Source organism: Brassica oleracea, chromosome C5 (assembly GCF_000695525.1).
Source record: "Brassica oleracea var. oleracea cultivar TO1000 chromosome C5, BOL, whole genome shotgun sequence".
In the NCBI taxonomy this organism is placed as follows: domain Eukaryota; kingdom Viridiplantae; phylum Streptophyta; class Magnoliopsida; order Brassicales; family Brassicaceae; genus Brassica; species Brassica oleracea.
Genome location: NC_027752.1, coordinates 41,834,435 through 41,849,947, shown reverse-complemented (window position 1 = coordinate 41,849,947; position 15,513 = coordinate 41,834,435). Strand labels below are relative to the sequence as shown.

The window sequence follows — 15,513 nt, the reverse complement described above, 5'->3', positions numbered from 1 at the left end:
TTTGCAAGTAAAACTATTCCCATGCGAAGCATGGGGTCAACACTAGTTATACAACTAAATTCATAGTCTCTGACTCTGTATTGATATTCCATGTATGTTCCATTTTGTTTCTTTCTGTGAATCAAAACGACATTTACTAATCTCTTGACGATTTATAGGAAACAGAACTACAACGTTTCTTTATGTTTATGTTTTCTTAAATCACAAGTTGGTAAAAAAAAAAGAAAATGATAAACAGACCAAAGCACAGGCGATGAGGCTCTCAGTAAAGCTGTTCTTTCTTTTCATGCCACCATCTCCACCTGTAATAGAACAAAGAAACACGAAACTATCTTTGTCAAAAAACATTAGAAATATTCATTTTTGTCAGAAGAAAAAAGTGAAATGAGATGATCTATAATAATGATGGAAGAGTATAATATAAGTCTATGTAGTATACGTACCAGTAATAGTCCCAACGAGGACGGACTTTGGTCATGCGGTTATCATCAGAAGGATGATAAGGATGAGCTGCGTGGCGAGTGTTGTGGAAGGCGCAGCAACCAGCAGCATAGACAGCGATGAGGAGGACAAGGACCAGAATATTAACGACCGATAACTTTCTCCAGTCAAGACGTATCTCTTCAAGAACACCAGCTTTGCAAGCATCACACTCGTAGCATAACGTTTCAATACCATTGTTCCATCTATAGCAATCTTCTCCTCCTACTATTACTCCGGTCTCGTACGCGCACGCCGTTGGTGGCTTACAACATCCCGACTATAAATCAAACACACGCATACAAAGTTGATGAAGATGCTAGCTTATACGATAGGGCAATGAATATGAGAAAATATAAATGAGGATCATGGCAGTCTTTTAGCATGTGTAAATGGAAAGATTGAAAATGGTTTGATTTTTTTTAAAATATATATAAATTGGAGTAAAATTTAAATTTTCAAATATATTTATAAATTAATACTTATAATTTCAAAAAAAAAAACATATATAACTGGAGTTATTAATACTTATAAATCAATAAAAACTTTAGACATATATAAAAATCTACGGTTAATTTTTTTTTAACATGGCTCTAGGCACTGAGGATGATACCTGAACAGAAGTCATGTCTCTTTGGAAATAATCAAGTGTAGTCCAAGATTCAATCTTAGCACAAGTCTTGGAACTCAAGATACAGCTTCTTATAGAGATCCAATACTGAGGATCTCTAACTCTCTCTCTCAACCATGGATGATAATCACCAAGCCTATACTCTTTATAAACCCTCCCTGGTACTTCCACACCGCCTCCTTGGCTCGTCACCACCAGACCAAACAGAGTTAGACCCATAAGAGTCGCGATGAGGAAGATCATGACCACTAAGTAAACCCAAAGAGCCCATGCCACGTTGAAACAGGCTCCTATGAATCCGGCGAGAGATACTAAGAGTATGATGAAACCTATAACGAGTAGAGGAGTCTGGAGGAAGTTTTCGCAAGTTGTGCTGCTTCTTGCCTTCCATAGAGCGGCTCCTATGATTGGTATTGAAGCTAGTAAGCTGAGGAGGTTTAAGACTCCAATCACTGTGTTGCTGAATCTGTACATAGTGAAAGTGTTATCAAGAAGAAACCAGAGACTTAGCAGTGTATTCTCTTATATCTCTCTCTTTTGTAATAAGCAGATTCTCTTCTTGTAATGTGAACTTCATCAGCTTTATCTTACAATCTTCTTTGTTTTTTAGTTATTATATTGTTTAACTCTACCTTTTTTCTGCTTTTGATTCTATCTTATCAACTGGGAATTTTTTTTAAGGGGAAAGGTTAAGAGTTAATGGTTTGATGATTCATGCTCATATTCTCTGGTCGTCTCTTGATTTGAATCATCCAAACAATAACATTAAAAATAGTATTTTTTCAAATAAAAGTGTCTTTTTGGACAATTGGTTCTTGTTTATTATTCTATTTTATACGTTTAACTAACAATAAAGCAGACCACACAAGTAGTGCCTTAATTAAATATGATATACCATATTATTAATATACATTTTTCTAGCTTAGAGTCCAAAAAACGCAATCATGGATTATATAATGGATCGTATCATATGTGGGTATTGTATACTTTGAAATTGTTGACTCGTTACGGGAAATAATTGAGATACTTTTCATATATATCTTGCGTTTTTGTAGTTCAGTTAAATCCAAAATATATTTTCAAGTTCCATTAATAAAAATTCCTTTGTCATGTGCACGTAGTCAATTAGTAAACTATATTAAATTTTTGTATCATTTTTTTTATGTTTACAAATTTTTGTATCGTTTAGTAAACTATGTTAAATTTACAATGATCAACGAAGCAAACGGGGGTAAGCAAAGAATAACATAGACATGGACGGATGAATTTGCTTTTTAAGATGCTTGTACTGTCCCCATAACTTGCAGAATATTAGGCTGTGTAGGTTGAGGAGCACAATATGATCTTTGATTCCTCCACTTAGTTTTTTCTGTGTAAACAAGAAGAACAATAAAATCTTGTTTCAGCTGACAATTTTACGTGCTACCGTTTTGATTTTACATTTTGCAGATGATTTTTTTACATGAAAAAGGATTAAAAAGGAGAATTTGAGCCAAAAAGACGCACAAACTTGAAAGACTAAAAGAGTTTACAAAGATTGTGGTCCTTGTGTGTGTGGTTCAAAAGACGAATGGGAAAAGGAATTAAAAAAAATAAAACTAAACAAATGTAACAAGAAACTCGCAAGCTTGAAACCAAGTGCTATCTTCTTATAGAACCATAATCTCTACTAGTATACATCCAAAGTCCTCAGTATTTGAAAACATAGAAGTAGATGCAGCTCAGCTGTAGTCTGTTTGCAGCGTCAAGTCTTGTACACCCAAATCATGGTATACATCATACACATATTGCAGTAAAGGCCTTTCATCTATCCCGCTCTTCACCTAAACACAAATAACCAGCTCAAAATCAGTACAATTCTTATTATGGATTCGTGTTTTAACCGATATGAAAACAGTAAGGAAGCTAGTACCTGGATTCTGAGTGAGCCAACAGTGTGACCGGGCACAACCTCCCAGAAACGTGCCTGTAAAACCTCTATGACATCCTCTCGAGAAGTAATCTGTAAATAAAGATAGTTGAAGAGAAACCCAGGTTGATCGATCTATATGTACACGTTCAGGAAACACTTTATGGAACAGAGCGAACCTGACGCAAGCATTTACTTAATGCGGAAGAAGGAATGTTTGGAGGTGCCATCTGAAGCAAAACGCCACCAGTGGCTTTGAAGAGTGGCATAACAAGCATAAACACTGTAACTGATACCAATCCCAAACATAGGACCTCTGCATTTTCAACCCTGAAAAATCCAAAGACCGGAGGAGAAAAATGGAAAATGTAAGAGGTCAGGTAATAAGACATTTTTATTCATTTTGTTCCTTTTAAAGGAAGTGAGCATTACCCCAGAGAGAGGAGCCAGGATGCCAGTATCAGACCTGCACTGAAAAGACAGAAGCAGCGAATATGTCATGTGGGATGTATGTAAATTCCATGCAAAGAGAAACATTTTTCTATCTAGCTATCTGCGGCTCTGCTTGAGATAAAGAAAGCCAAAAAGAATATCACACCTGCGGATGGAATCTGATATGACATGCAAGCAAACGGAGTGGTAGTTCATATCTTCTGCTTTTCTGTACACTGCATCATTTTATGAATTTAAGAAACACATTCAAGAAAAATGTGAGTTTTGAATATGTACAGAAGGCCAGATTCAGTCATCATGCTTCTGTCTCTCTATTTTAACTAATCCTCCTACTTATTCTATCTTAATTAGAAACCCTTTGCTTCTTTGTTGCTTTACATTGACAGGGGTGGCCAGTTTTTACAAACGAAATATACCAAAGCCGCCAAACAGGGCTATATGATATAAATCACCAGTATTGGCATCAGTTCATTCAAGTCTAACCAGAACTTAAGCATAATTATAAAACAGAGAATACATACCAATATTCATACGAGCATAATTCCGGAAGAACCAAACACCAAGTAGGTTCACCAGCAGATTTGTTACCGCTGATACAATAAGATAATGCCTGCATGAAGTCAATTTCAATACATCATATTAATGCAAAGAACTTAGTGTAAACTTAGTAAGTGCTAGAGAAATAACTACGAGCTCTCTTAGGCATGTCACTTGGGGAAAGAAACTTACTTGTGCTCTGATTCATCTTGAACAAATGCATGAAGAGCTTCCACAGCTAAGGAGAACGACATGAACATAAGAAACAGCTGTCTACACATATGTCAATACTGAACATATCAATGTGTTAACCCAAAAGATAAAATGAATGAGACAGTGATGAAGGCAAAATGAAAAGATAATCAACATTTTTAACGAGCTGTAAGATTATTCTATTCTACCAACAACAGTAAAGGAAAGTGTGCAAACACTGAGATAAGCTCAGGACACTAATTTCTATACGATATTAAACCAGTTTTATTGCATGGCACATCAGCCATTAGACCTTCAAATTAAAACTGGAAATGACATCCATGATCCAACAAACTTTAAGAACATACTTACAGCATTAGTGAAAGCAGATAGAACTTCAAGTCTTTTGTACCTGGTAACCAAAAAAGGCAACGATTTCTAAGTTCCAACCAATTCAGCATTATGCAATTACAGTATTAGCAGCAAAAAAATCAAACAGAAAAGGTTTCATATTCAGCAACTATAAATACTATATCCTACGAAAACATTAGCGAATCTACTTTAGGAATTGCTCCAGAGAGAAAGAAAAGAAAAAATAATTTGACAAATTGAGAAATCAACCGTTAACTACCACAAAGCATGCATTCCAACCTATATCCCTAATACAAAACAAACTAAGCGGATCAAATTTTACATATTTCTTACCCGTACGAGTAAGCATGATCAGGCTTCTTCCTTGAAGTCGCCATTGCAAACAAAGAAAACGTCAAGAGACCACATCCAAATGTCAAATGGAATGCATCGGAAACCAAACCTGTAAGAGTCAAATAAAACAGCCAAAAAAAGAGAGTAAGGTTAATAAATAATCAGAAATTACAGCTGCATAGCCAAGTTCCCTGGATACACGCACAAGATCTACTATCCATGTGGTGGTTTAGTTTCATGATTCAGATTATATCAAATTAAGACTTGGAATCAAAATCTTGGGGCTTTAGCTGATTCATTTCACTTTCCATCTATATCTCTAGCCACTACTAAAACCTTAGTTCTTCAACAAATCCAAAAGTCTCTCCCACACACACAAAGTTACCACGAACTAAAAACTAAGTGTAACAAAATGTTAAAAGCTGGAACCAAATCGTACCTACACGCCCAGTCAATAACCCAATCAACAGCTCTGTGGTAGAATACGCCACGTTAAGCGAAATCAGCAGAAACAATCTCTTCATCTGCCGATTTCCATTTCTCAGCACCCCAAAAACCACCAAAACCATACGCAAAGCCGACGCTTTCCCAATCGCCGCCGCTTTCCCTTCCCCGAAGAAAACATCATCCCCGTCGACAGAGTATATCTCCGGCGGCATATCGATGGTGGAGACCGTCCTATCGAGAAAAGGCTTAGCTGCGGGCGTTCGCGGGCCGTGGGAGTGGGAGTGGTGAAAGGAGCGGGAGTAAGCGAGCCTCCGATCATTGGCGGTGTATCCGACGTCGCTGCTCCGATCATTCGGGAGTTCGTTATCGCCGCTAAGATCGAAGGAAACGGATCTCTCCATACTTAGCTTTCTGTTTGATCCTCAAATGTGTAAATTCAACAAGTCTTAAAAGTACACAAGAATCACCTTAATGGGCCACTGATGTAAGCCCATATAAGAGCCTCAAGTCAAGAAGCGTTGACCGCATTAAACGCCTTATTGGACTTGATTGGCTCTCGAGTCTTGTAATTATGTATGTTTTCATCAGCTGGTAAAGAAGTTACGATCAAATCGGTTGCTGTATCAACCCCTATCTATTCTATGTCACATTTTAAACTCCCTGTTGCAACAACACAAAAGATAGATGCCATCTTAATGGGATTCTGGTGGGGTAAAAATGATCTTAAAGGTTTACCATGGATGACTTGAAAAAAACTACAGTATACGAAAAAAGAAGGAAGATTTGGATTCAAAGATTTACCAAAATTTAATGATGCTTTGCTTGCCAAACAAGCATGGTGAATCTACTCAAAACCAAATTGCCTCTTTTCCAAACTTTATAAAGCTCGATATCTTAAAGGAAAACAATTTCTAGAAGGAAAAACATGTCGCAAGCAGTCATATGGATAGGCAACTCTGCTCGCTGGTATTGAGGTTTTAAAGAAAGGATGTAGCTATATTGTGGGAAATGGCAAAAATATACGAGCTTCCAAAGATAATTGGTTACCTGTTATTCCACCTCGACCTGCTTCTACAACAATTAATTGTGATTTACGTGTTAGTAATATGATTACAGTATCACCTTACAAACATTGGAATACGGTGGCGCTACAGTCTTATTTATGCGATGAGGATCAACGTCTCGTAAGCCAGATATATTTAAGCCAAACAAAAAAAGAAGATAAGTTGATTTGGAGTCATACACGAGATGAAAACTATCCTGTGTCTTCTGGATATAAGGTTGCTAGGCATGCACCAGAGTTTTTGATTGAAGCTCCTCCAATTCCTTATGGTGATCCTATTCTAAAGGATAAGATTAGGAAATTAAATATAATGCCCAAACTTAACCATTTTTTTGGCGTATTCTATCAAAGGCTATTGGAACAACTACACGACTAAATTCAAGAGGAATGAATTTAGATTCTATTTGTCAGAGATGTAGTTTGGCAGAAGAGACAATTGACCATTGTTTTTGTACGTGCTCAGATTCAATATGTATTTGGAGATTTTCATATCTACCTTTTACGGCTCCATTATTAACAAATGATTATATGGACAATAAAATCGGTTTCTGCTGCATATTCAAAGCATACAATCTCTTTCGCTTTATCAACGGTTGTTACCTTTTTGGTTGCTATGGCGTATATGGAAAAAGAGGAATTTTCTTCTCTTTAGGAAACAAATACTGCCCCCAAATGTCACAGTGGACAATGCTTGTGCTGACGTTAGAGAATGGATATCTCATTTATGTTTATCATCTCCTAATGTAAGCAATACAAGCACAATTTCTTCTTTTCCTGCTTTATCGTCATGGACACGACGAGATCAAGGTTTTCTAAAATGTAATTACGATGCAGCATATGATTTAAATTCGAACCAAGTTCGAGGTGCATGGATTATTTGGAACTGTTATGGTCATCCTTATATGTGGGGTTCAGCTAATTTGGGGTTCTCTAATTCCAGTTTAGTTGGCTTTACTTGTGGCAATGCAGAATGTTTGGATAGGAGGATATAGCAATATGATTTTCGAAGGAGACTCAGAAATCTTGGTTAAAATGATCAATGCTCAACTAACGAATTCAACCATTCAAAATCTTCTTGAAGAAATTACTAGCTTGAGGAATAAGTTTTCTACAACAACATTTTTTTTTGTCAAACGTAATGGAAATCAAGCCGTCCATAAAATTGTTCGACATTGTCCAACAAATTCTATTTTTGAAAATTGTAAAGTTTATCCACCTAAGTGGTTAACTCCAACTTTGTATTCAGATATTATGCTTTCGTATTAATAAAATTTAAGTTTGTCGGGAAACAAACGTAACAACAAAAATACAGTATACTACTCTTGATAAATCTATTCTATTAGTGTAACCAATTGATAAACGTAGGGTCAAACTATTATTTCAACAACACATACATTTTTATATGATAACTGCAACCTTTTTTTAATTTCCGAATGTAACCACCACATTATAAAAGGTATGACAGTTACCTAACTTTTTTACTCGAAACAAACGAGGTGATCATTTTCCTTGTAACCGGCGGAACCCACTCCCTTCTACTATATGATAAATGATTTAACCCACATATTATTTTCTCATGACCAGAAATACATATATATTATTTTTCTCAAATATTTTTTTTATCTGTTAGCTAAAAATATGGCCATGGTCTATACCTAATTGACATTGTTACTATTTATTTAATAAATAGAGAACATGTCTACGTATGTATAACAACACTTAAAATCTATAAATTTGCTGGTAGCATTCAAATCCGCCTAAAGCACGACTACGTTACGTGGAAAGTTTGCGAAGAAGTTACGAGGAAAACTTTTACGGCAACACTACGAGGAAAGCTTAACGAGTATATTACGTGGAAAGGTTTATGTGTAATTTACGAGGAATTACTTTCGAGGTATTTACGAGGAAATCTAGCGTCCTCCTTACGTGGAAAGGTTACATGGTTTTTACGACGAATATTGTTCTTCGTCTTTACGACGAATTGTGTTTCTCGCTATTTTACGACGAATTAGCGAGGAAATATGCGTTACGACGAACGAATAACGACGAAACTTGTTTCCTCGCTAATTCCTCGTAAAACCTGTTTTACGACGAATTTACTACGAATTTCGCCGTCGTTAATGTTATGTTTTCTTGTAGTGATAATATTTTCATATAGGTGACCATTAGATTTATCTAGTTTTTTTCGGGTCAACCATTATCGGATCACATGTCAATAATTTTTTTTGGGTTTAACCGAATTTTATGGAGTTTTTAAAAATAAATTTTATAATTTAATCCAAAATCTGAGATAAATTATATGCAGATCACTTAATTTACCATTTTTATCGTGGATTATGATCAAATATAAAAATAGCGAGAAAATATATGAAAATTATATTATAAATTAAATTTAGCAAAATTTAGATCAATACAAGAAACCAATATTTTTGAGTATATAGGTCGTATTTAATCGGATTCGGGGCTAGACTTACAGGTAGATGCTACATAGGTTTTCGAGTACAAATATTATAAATTACGTTAATAATTCAAAATACTAAAAATGCAAAAATATCTTGATTTTAGTAAAACTTGGTTACATATTTCATCATCAAAATTATTTCTATTAGAAAACATATTACAATCTGCACAATTATAATGCTTTATTTGTAACATTTAAATGTAATTAAAAATCAAAAATACAAATTTATATCAAATAAATTTGATTTGTTTAGCAAATAAATATACACTTTAAAAGTGGAGATCAAAATCTAGAATAGACACAGATGGTTACAAAAAAACGAGCATACGAACATATATGATTACAAAAATACGAGCGTATGTCAGATCAACTTTTAAATTGATATTATTTTATAAATAGATTTTGATTAAAATTTATACACAAATATGATCTCAAAGAAAAACACAAATATGATTACAAAGAAAAAGACAAACATGAAAATTAAATTTCTAAATCTTTATATATAAAGTAGAGTCACCTCACTCCTGAGGGCTCCACGTCAGATTCCAGCTAGGAAAGTCGAGCTCTCTCGCGTTAACATGTGTCCACCTTATTAAACGCTCCGTTTCATTTGTTTTTTCATCGGATTCCGTTGGGCTTGGCTTCGTATGTGTATTTTACTTTATTAAAGCCCATATCGATATAAAGCATAATATGATGGGTTTGAAACGCCGCTTTTCTTATTTTATCGTTTCACGCTCTCTCTTCTCCGCAGTAAGAAATTCTAAAGTTTCTATCCATTCACTGATCCATCAATCAATCTGCGCAGTAGCGAATCTAGAGTTTGGAGCAATTTATTCATCTTTTTCCTACTGATCCAATCTAGAAATCAATCAGTGGAGGTTCCACTATAATAAGGTTAGCATCCCTACAATCTAAAGCATCCTATCAATCTATTAAAAAAAATTTGATTATATTTGTAACGACTCCGCCGTGTGAATCCACTTACCAACTTTTTTTATCCTTGATTATGTTATTGAACTTATGCGTTGTGTTGAATCATTTAACCAAGTTTTACAGATTTTTTATTTTTTTGTTGATTATTTATTTGTTTGTTGATTGTTCTATCTAATTCACATATGTAACCAAGTAGCAAGGATGGGAAACTACATGAATATCAGTCGAACAGTTACAGGCCCTAACTGTGAAAGTTTAAGATTGTAGCGTTAGTACGTGGCAACGTTTTCCTAATAAAAATTTCTTCATACTGTCTGGCATAGGCTGAAGAAGCTACACACGAGTAAAGGATGAGGAGTGCTAGGCAGATGAGTGGAAGTTGGTGGGTCAATTAACTTATCTGCAGTTCTGTGTTGTTTAGGCCTCTTGCTTTAGTAATACCGAACTTGGCTAACTCTGAGTCTGTGACATGTTTTTGTAGAAAGAAGAAGAAAAAGCTCAACAAGCCTAAAAAGAAGATACAGCTGCCTTAGAGTTTGAATAACCAAACACTTTTCCATTCTAACCGTCATTCTGCCAAACATAAACAAACTTCACGGTGAAGGATGGATACAATACAAGTATTATGGACATCAACAGCAGTTTGCAGAGGGACGGTGTCTTAGTACATCTTCATCATAAAGAGTGAGCAAATTCTTATTACTATTTTTCAAAACTGCAACAAGTTCTACCTAACAAAAAAATATATCTGATTTTGATGTTGTCTGGTTCTGTAAAATAATAATTATTTGCTGGGCTCTCTTTATTTTAGTTACTACAAACTAACGTGTTGTCAGTATGTTTTCTGAATACAGAGGTATGCAGTTTCAGATGGGAGAGCTCGGGAGAGGTCATTTTGGTTGCACTTGCTCTGCTAGCCTAAGTTCAAGAAAGAGAGCTCAAGGGTCAGGAGGTTGCTGTTAAAGTCACCCCAAAACCAGAGGTCTACTTTACAGTTCTCCCAAGTTTTAATCTTAAGGTGTATGCTTCAGTTGGCTTTAGGTTTGCATACTCTTTGATGGTTGGTGGGAGAGAAATGCTTCATTGTATTGTCATAAAACTACAACTTTGTGGGGTTGTTGTCTGATTTTAGGTTGTTAGATGTTAGTGTTTCACAATACTGATAGCTTATGGTTACGGATTACAGAGAATTCAAAAAAGATATCATTCGTAGATTCTCTTGATGTCCCTCCATAGAATTAAGCATATTGTGATAATTCGGAGTTTATGGTTTTGTTACCATATTTTTTTTTGAAAAAAAGCCAAGAAAGATGATTTTTAGTTTCATTTCTCATGCTTTTAGTAAACAATGCCTTATGTTTATCCAGGTTTGTTTTGCTGGCGAGTGATGGTCGTATAACATGAGAATAGCTATTTCTGAGTCCAAGGAAAAAGAAGCCATAAGATAAATAGCGGAGCTACCGAAGCAGCCGCAGAAAGCAACACAAAGGCTGATGAAGAAAAAATTTTCACTGTCACAGTGCAAAATCATTCACTGAAGAGCTTCGAAAGTCTCAAGAAGAAGCAGAGCAAGCAAAGGCTGGGGCAAGTACAATGGAGACCATTTTATTTGCAACTTAGGAATAAACTAAGGCTGCTAAGGGTTCAGAGAGGTTGGCATTAGCCGCCGTCTGCTTAGCTAGCGTGCTCATGATGCTGAAGAAGAAGCCAATACAATGGTTGCAACAGTTGTTCTGAGATCGAGGAAGCTAGAGAAATAGACAAGGTAACTTGGAGAGGAAGAAGCAAAAAACACTTGCAGAAGAAATTGAGAAAGCTAAAGAAGAAGAGTTAGGCGTAGAACAAGAGTTGAGAAAATGGAAAGGAGAATTTATGGAAGAAGAATAGAAGGGTCAAAGGCGAAGAAACTGAGTCTAGGAACTGAACAAACCCAATCTCACAAGGAAATCCTAGAAAAAGGTCACGTAAGTGAGTCTGATGTGAAGAAGTTGATTATGTAAGATCTGTTTTATAAATGTATAAATCTACGTTATAATAGAAGAGTTAAGTCATCTCGGTTTCTGAATTTTAGTTACCAGCAGTAACTTACTTTATTAGTAACATTTTATTTCAATGGCTGATGTAATAGAACCGGGAATATTAAGGCAACAGTTACCAAAAGAGTAATCTTGAAGTTCTATCTAAAATTAAAATATTGTTTTACAAAAATAACAGTAATAGGTGATAGTATAATAAACTATAATTTTAGGTTCGTAACAATATTGTATCTCATACATGGAAATAGTTTTATACCAATTGTAGATCAATTTGTTTTTCATAGTATTTGCATGATTTAATAGTCCATACATTTAAAATTTCCAAAGAAAATATATTATTATTTAGTTTATGTATTTTAGTTGATTCAGAAATCCAAATAATATTTACAAATCAAAGTAAAATATACATATGTTAAAATTTAATATACAAATTTAAATTAGTATTTGGATTTGTTCATAAAGTTAAAATTTAATATACAAATTTAAATTAGTATCAAATTTAAATATACATAAAGGTACAAGTGTTTGGATTTGTTCAAGAGCGGTTGAATAAAAGGGTTAATGGATGGACCTTTCGTTTTTTTACAAAAGGTGGAAAGGAGGTGATTATTAAATCGGTGATTACGGCCTTACCAAACCATGTGATGTCTGTGTATATTAAAGGAGACCAGTAGGATTGAATATTGTTAGCGAGATTTTCTATTTTTTGTGTTGCATTTACATTTCTGTTGGAACAAGGTATATTCATCTACTTTAAATTCGTTATTAAAAAACTTGGATATGGAATATACCCTTGGATTAAATTCGTTACAGATCTTGGTTTGTAAATTATATGGAATATACCTTTGGATATTTTCATTTTTTTAATATTCCGGTATTGTAACAACTTTAAATTCGTTATTAAAAAAATTAAAAGACAAATCTTTTGTAAAATTAGAATAAGCATAAGATTTTTCTGTGATTAATATCGACTAACAAAACTTATCTTATCTACAGTTTGTTGAGCTAATTTTTGACAGATATTAATTAGTAAATGATATAAAATGAGTTAACAGTTTAGGTATTGTATTTTGGGGTTTAGGGTATAAGGAAGAGAACCTAAAGAATAAGTAGTGTAATGTAAATGGTGAAGCGAATCCTAAACTATTATTATGGTTCAGCATCTGTATTTTGCGATTTAGTTTCAATTTTTTTGTGATTAGCACTGACTTAGAAACATTATATTTCATTTCATGTAAAGTATACAATATATAGTACCGATGTATTAAGCCTAGTTTGTTTTAGAAAAATTCGAGAGGAACAAAATTAGACAGTGGGCCGATTTCAATGACATTAAAACATTCGTGTGGGCTTTTAAAACAGATCAGGAAACCGATAAAAATCTGCTAGATGCCCAGTAAAAGGGACGCTTTCTTTGTCTATTTATTTAATTACTGGAGTACCCTTAATAAATTAATTCAAGTCTTTGCAAAAGCAGTAGCATAGGTAGTAAATAAAAGGGTATTAGAAGGGGAAAAATTAGATAGGATCCTGCTTTAATAGTATAGATTAAGTCATCTCGGTTTCTGAATTTTAGTTACCACCAGTAACTTACTTTATTAATAACATTTTATTTCAATGGCTGATGTAATAAAACCGGGATTATTAAGGCAACAGTTACCAAAAGAGCTTGAAGTTCGATCTAAAATTAAAATATTGTTTTACAAAAATAACAGTAATAGGTGATAGTATAATAAACTATATTTTTGGTTGGTAGCAGTATTATATCTCATACATGGAAATAGTTTTATACCAATTTCAGATCAATTTGTTTTTCATAGTATTTGCATGATTTAATAGTCCAAACAATTAAAATTTCCAAAGAGAATATATTCTTATTTTGTTTATGTATTTTAGTTGATTCAGAAATCCAAATAATATTTACAAATTAAAATTTAATATACGAATATAAATTAGTATTTACAAATCTGATGGTTTTCTTTCGGGTTAACTTCAGATTCGAGAATTTATATTTTAACAAAGAAATATATACAAATCTATTCAAATCCATTATCAAATCAAATCTATTAATAAATATATATGATTGAATAACACATGTTTTGAATTATAATTTTAAAATCATGCCACCAGTAACACATGATTTCAATATATATTTTACAATTATATAACTAATAATAATATATTTAATTTGGATTCCCAAATCTATTAAAATACACTAACCAATAACATTAGAAATAAAGTTATATATTCAAATTATCTTATGAAACTGAGAAAATAACATTACAAAATAAATCAAATCTATTAATAAATAGTATGATTGAATAACACTTGTTTTGAATTAGAATTTTTAAATCATGCCACCAGTAACACATGATTTCAATATATATTTTACAATTATATAACTAATAATAATATATTTAATTTGGATTTCTAAATCTATTAAAATACCCTAACCAATAACACTAGAAATAAAGTTATATATTCAACTTATCTTATGAAACTGAGAAAATAACATTACAAAATATTTGGACACTTAATGATCCGATATATTAAATTGACGTGGTCACATGTATCGAGACACAATATTTTAGTCAAAATGTTTCTCATTTTCAGATAAAAATAATCATTCGCATATTCTGTTGGAAATCACTATATATTAATAAAAATTCAAATAGTATATGTTTTTAGTAATTCATAATTGTTATTAAAAAATACAATGCAGCTATTAAAATCTAAATTTAAATAATTAGTTGGTTTTATATGGTATATGTTATTAAAAAATACAATACAAATATATCTTACGTATGTTTTTGTAATTATTTGTATTTTGTTATAAATATTTAAATTTCAATCACAAAATTTCAATGGGAATTTAGCAGTTTATAATTTATAAACACTTTTAAAGTTAAAAACATAACAAAAATGGAAAAAACAAAAACAAGTTAAAACCCCCTAAGATTTTAAATAAATAATATAAATTATCAATATTAATAACTTCTCACTTACACAATATTAATAACTTCTCGATCACAACTTCACTCTTACATCTCAATCACAACTTACACAATATTAATAATGCACCACATAAGTTATTATATGTAATGCCACCCCAAGAAAAAGAAATATAACTAATATTTATATTTTTAATTAATAAAAATTTTCATTAAATACTTATTTTAACAATTTAAATTATTTTTAAATATTCATTCCGTCCGTAGGGCGGGCCAGCCCTAGTTTCTGAATAAAAACAAATATACTGGCAGAATCTAGTAAACTTTATTAAAATTAGTAGGGTTAACATATCACATTCAAGCATTTTTCAGCCCGTTAATATTAATAATTAACTTTTTATTCAAGCATTTTTCAGCCCGTTAATATTAATAACTAATTTTTGGTTGGATTTGTCCCTTAAGGAACATTTTCCAGCCCATTTAATACTTTACAGAGTAGATACTTTCAGTTACGTTACCAAATTTCGAAAGATTAATAAAATAATTAAATGGAGTGTCGTTACTCTTTATGAGACAGCTGTATCCACCATCAACATGACTCGTCGTGGGGTCCTTCTTCGGTCACATCTTACAAATATCAACGGCTCGGATCTTCTTCCACCATTAAAATAAAATAAAACTTCTTTTCTCAGAAAGACTCTTCCTATATATT

At 33.0% G+C, this 15,513-nt stretch overlaps 2 protein-coding genes and 1 long non-coding RNA gene across 3 annotated transcripts; 1 reads left to right on the top strand and 2 right to left on the bottom strand.

Moving 5' to 3' along the window:
- Window positions 1-90: 90 nt before the first annotated feature.
- On the bottom strand, window positions 91-1,765 carry LOC106295476 (tetraspanin-6). Its single transcript, XM_013731390.1, has 3 exons — window positions 1,094-1,765; window positions 444-760; window positions 91-302 (listed from the first exon to the last, which is right to left on the bottom strand). Exons 1-3 carry the CDS (start codon window positions 1,583-1,585, stop codon window positions 263-265), a joined length of 849 nt encoding a protein of 282 aa, XP_013586844.1. The 5' UTR covers window positions 1,586-1,765; the 3' UTR covers window positions 91-262.
- Window positions 1,766-2,739: 974 nt separating this feature from the next.
- On the bottom strand, window positions 2,740-5,762 carry LOC106344041 (metal tolerance protein C2). Its single transcript, XM_013783415.1, has 10 exons — window positions 5,347-5,762; window positions 4,908-5,016; window positions 4,575-4,614; window positions 4,203-4,279; window positions 3,995-4,083; window positions 3,619-3,688; window positions 3,453-3,491; window positions 3,200-3,350; window positions 3,024-3,113; window positions 2,740-2,934 (listed from the first exon to the last, which is right to left on the bottom strand). Exons 1-10 carry the CDS (start codon window positions 5,753-5,755, stop codon window positions 2,833-2,835), a joined length of 1,176 nt encoding a protein of 391 aa, XP_013638869.1. The 5' UTR covers window positions 5,756-5,762; the 3' UTR covers window positions 2,740-2,832.
- A 3,848-nt stretch (window positions 5,763-9,610) lies between these two features.
- LOC106293428 lies at window positions 9,611-11,802 on the top strand. Its single transcript, XR_001260472.1, has 5 exons — window positions 9,611-9,775; window positions 10,138-10,196; window positions 10,296-10,498; window positions 10,669-10,796; window positions 11,182-11,802. It is a non-coding gene; the product is annotated as an uncharacterized LOC106293428 (long non-coding RNA).
- The last annotated feature ends 3,711 nt before the right edge of the window (window positions 11,803-15,513 follow it).

Excerpts from the sequence above, each read along its gene's own strand:
- LOC106295476 (XM_013731390.1), bottom strand. The coding sequence starts at position 1,585 with ATGTACAGATTCAGCAACACAGTGATTGGAGTCTTAAACCTCCTCAGC. Across the intron at positions 761-1,093 it reads GAGACATGACTTCTGTTCAG|TCGGGATGTTGTAAGCCACC; the intron begins GTATCATCCTCA and ends TTTGATTTATAG. Across the intron at positions 303-443 it reads CCTCGTTGGGACTATTACTG|GTGGAGATGGTGGCATGAAA; the intron begins GTACGTATACTA and ends GTTCTATTACAG.
- LOC106344041 (XM_013783415.1), bottom strand. The coding sequence starts at position 5,755 with ATGGAGAGATCCGTTTCCTTCGATCTTAGCGGCGATAACGAACTCCCG. Across the intron at positions 3,492-3,618 it reads ATATCAGATTCCATCCGCAG|TGCAGGTCTGATACTGGCAT; the intron begins GTGTGATATTCT and ends CTGTCTTTTCAG. Across the intron at positions 3,351-3,452 it reads TCCTGGCTCCTCTCTCTGGG|GGTTGAAAATGCAGAGGTCC; the intron begins GTAATGCTCACT and ends TGGATTTTTCAG.